The 3850-nt window shown below is 44.6% G+C and overlaps 1 protein-coding gene across 1 annotated transcript; it reads left to right on the top strand.

Annotated features, from left to right (window-relative positions):
• Positions 1-413: 413 nt before the first annotated feature.
• Positions 414-1058, top strand: LOC109485836 (the record flags this gene model as incomplete). The annotated part of the gene is made up of 1 exon (XM_019789509.1): positions 414-1058. A coding segment is annotated over one exon (645 nt), but the record flags the coding sequence as incomplete, so codon positions are not given.
• Between the last annotated feature and the right edge of the window lie 2792 nt (positions 1059-3850).

Below are 3850 nucleotides of genomic sequence, written 5' to 3'. Positions count from 1 at the left end.
TGGGAATCGAACCCATGACCTCTCGTATGTCATGCATGTGCATGTCCGCTGGTATAGCGACTGGGCCATAGCTGCCACACGATATCTCGTTATGTATGTAGATGACTTCAGATGAAATGTGCCTATACTGTGACTGTTTTGTACATGTAAATGTTTGTAACATTATTTGTATATTGTTGTGTTGAACTTGTGTAATGTAATTTTTAATGTATGTCCAGGGATACCTGAAAATCAGATCAATGGATCTGAGGTATGCCCTGGTGAAATAAATAAACTTAAAAAACTTGAATGTCTTTGCGAAAATAAAAATTCACAACTAGCTTATTTACAGGAAACCCAATATCAAGCCTTTAACATTAGATCTTAGCATAACACTTCTAATCAGTTACTGACTCTGTTTTTTTTTTTCGTAGGATCCCCAAACCCAAGTTGACAGCAAGCGAGCTGTTCTACCGATAGACTCCCTCCTACACGGGGCGGCAGGGATGGACCAGCTCGGCGGTAAGCGCGCAGGGCGGCCCATCGACAACATCATGCACGGCTTCCGCCTCCCCATGGCCAGAAGGCGGGATGAAACCGATCACGAAGAAAAGAAAGAAGAAGATGCAGGCAGCAGAAGAGAGCGAGCAGCTCCGATAGATGCTCTGTACGGAGGGCTGCTGCCCGTATCCTTGGGGACGAAACGAGCGGCGCCGATCGACTCGATCTACGGCGGGCTGGGCTTGCCCATCAGCGGGAAGCGTGCGCCGCATCCAAACGACTCCATCGACAAGGATCCGCCCGTGATGGCAGAACGATCGGCAGCACCCATCGATGCAATCATCAGCGGGGGGCGTGGCCTGCCGATGTCGTACAAACGCGCGGTGGCTCCGATCGACTCCCTCATTGGTGGACACGGGCTGTCAATCACGGGCAAACGGCGTGCCATGGCGCTGCCCATCGACAACATCATCGGCGGGTACGGCCTGCCCATCTCCGTCCGCGTGGGCAACAAAGACCGGCAGCGCGGGGCGGAGTCCGAAAATGACGAGGCGACCTGGCTACAGTCTATCTGGTAGAAACAAAGTATTTCACTCAACTCCATCAGGTTGAGGGCTTAAGCAAGAACATGTATGTGTTAGATGTACTATAGGAATCTACAGGTATGTCTAGATCTATTCTGTAGTACGGGAAAGTTTGATCAAGGACATTGTTCCAATGTCCTTGGTTTGATTGATTTGATTTGATTGAATCAACAAAGTTACTCAAGAGATTAAACTTACAACACATATCAGGAATGGATATCTAGGATAGAATTATGGTTCATAGATGTATCTGAGTAGCTGATTAACCGTTTTATCTTATATCCGAACCATAAGATTCAAATCAAAGATTTTAGAAAGTGACCTTTTGTCTCAGAGTTCTAACCAGATTTCAACCAAGAGTTACATGTATATTTCGTTATATTAGCCATACTATCTACCAGCGATATGAGGATATAATTACTGAACAGGTACTTCATGTCATACTACCCTCAAAGCTAGCAATATTTTGACACTTTCTCATATGATTTTAGAGGATGTCATTCATAAATACATGATATTCATAGGACAGATGAACGTTGGACATCAACGTGTTCTCTGATCGGAACCAGAAGACATCTTTTATTGATGGAGACCAAAAGATAATGTTGGAAAACGACACAAACCAAGAGACACTGATTGAACGCAGGTCCCAGTATGATAGATATATACGCCCTTTAATGTGAAAGAGATTTGATGTAATATTGTGGTAACTTATAGTGATTGAAATTGGAGTTTAGAATACCTCAGTTACAATGACATTAAAAGCAGACACAATATAATACAGCAGATTGGTCAGACGTGATTTTTGTATGTCTTTAATTAGTAGTAAGTAATTTCAGATAGGCGCTACCAACTGACCCTGCCGATGGGTCTAGACCTTTTCGGCCGAGCGGTTAGAGCGTCTGGTTATGAAGCTCTGGTGCCCGGGAGGTCGTGGGTTCGAACCCCGGCCCGGGACCAGAAGGGTTTTTACTGGCTCCTTAGCCAGCACTTCTTTATTACACTCTGTCAAACACAATAACCGTTGACCATATATGAAGAATTATGATAGACTCATAGCAACTAGTAACATTATTATTTGCCATACATTGTACTCGTGACAATAGTTGTGCAATAAACTTTGACTTGACTTGATAATTGTAAAGTTAGCTGTACATGTGGATTGCGGGATAAGTGAGTCACAAAGAAAGCTGTCCAGTATAAGTAAGAAATTAGAGAAGTCAGCTTTAGTTCCAATAACAAACCGGGGCGAGGGGGGATACAAACTCAGTCACGTTTTGGGACAGCACTCTTCTTATCGCAGCGCCGCCTTGCGGCGAGAAGTAGGTAATGTTTTTCTCCTCTGGTTATTTGGCCAAATAGACATACCAGGGGAGGTAAGGAACACATAGCCTCTACCAGGCTTCGGAAGGCGGCTGGAAAGAGTAGAAATCGGCCAAATAGAGGGATAACGTACCAGGGTAGTTGGTCCGCTAGAGAGTACAGTTTGTCTCACCAGAAAATGTACTCCTGAGCGGACCAAGTCCCCTGGTACGTTATCCGTCTATTTGTCCAATCTCTACTCTTTCAGAAGCCTTTTAGTGGCTGATGTCAGCAAAGCTCCGAGCTGATTTTCTAAAGTTGTACAAATTCAAAGCACCCACAGCAAAGGTACTTCCATTTATTTATCTACGCAATGCACGCTTTACTGGTAATACTACGAGTACATGTACAAAGCCCCACATAGCCGACTCTCTAGTACACACTCTTGACCATTTCCTGTCTAGGTGGCCTTATAAAAATCCCTGCCAATATTACGCTGAGACGTCCAAGATAATTCCTACCAAACTAGTGCGCGCGGGCGAATAAAAATAATCCGCCCAAAAATAGAAAAAAAAATGCTACTAAACCACAGGAATACAAAGCCGGTATTGTGAATTTGCGGCAGTACTTAGCGACGTATACGACAAGCCGGCACATGCTGTCTTTTTTGCGGAGTTTATGAATCGGCAATGTACGTATATAACGTTACTGAGTTTTTGAGTCGTGGAGCTTTGGTAGCCTGGGTGCCGTCCTCCAGAGTTACCACCGGGTCGGTATTGTTGATAACTACCATGGACTACCCAGGTCTAGAGCCAGGCAAAAGCCTTGGAGGACGTGATCTTTTTTTGAGGACAGGCAAAAATCAATGCGCGCGCGGATGTTATCCATAAAATAAAGGCGGTGTGGCCTTACCCCAGTAGACACATGTCCGTCAACGCTTGTCCTCTTCTTCTGAGTACTACATGTACTAGTTGACCTCAGACTTAGGCGATCGCGAAGCATAATACTAGTAGTACACTATTTCATTTTTATTTAGTTATTTTCTGCACTACTCAGTGGCTTGTCACTTCTTTACAGAGTGGCCCTGGGTACAAATATACAAGACAAGACGGAATAAAACATCAATATCACAATCGTAATCCATAATCGTAGTCGAGGCAATGCCAGGTCGTAAGGGTAGAAAGTCAGAGATCACACAACTGTGCACACAATGTTTTGAAGGACTGTATAGATGATACAGTTCGTACATTAGCGACGTATACTACAAGCCGGCACTTGCCAAATCAGCACTGCACGTATATATTGACTTTTTGAGTCGTAGAGCTTCGGCAGCCTGAGTGCCATCCTCCAGAGTTACCACCGGCTTCGTATTGTCGCTAACTACCATGGACTACGTATATACCCAGGCCTAGAGCCAGACCAGAGCCTTGAAGGACGTGATCTTTTTTTTTAGAACAGGCAAAAATCAATGCGCGCGCGGATGA

This window comes from Branchiostoma belcheri, unplaced genomic scaffold, assembly GCF_001625305.1.
Source record: "Branchiostoma belcheri isolate BF01 breed outbred unplaced genomic scaffold, Haploidv18h27 scaffold782, whole genome shotgun sequence".
NCBI classification, from domain to species: domain Eukaryota; kingdom Metazoa; phylum Chordata; class Leptocardii; order Amphioxiformes; family Branchiostomatidae; genus Branchiostoma; species Branchiostoma belcheri.
Note: the sequence above shows the minus strand (reverse complement) of the source record. Positions and strands in the feature narration are given on the sequence as shown.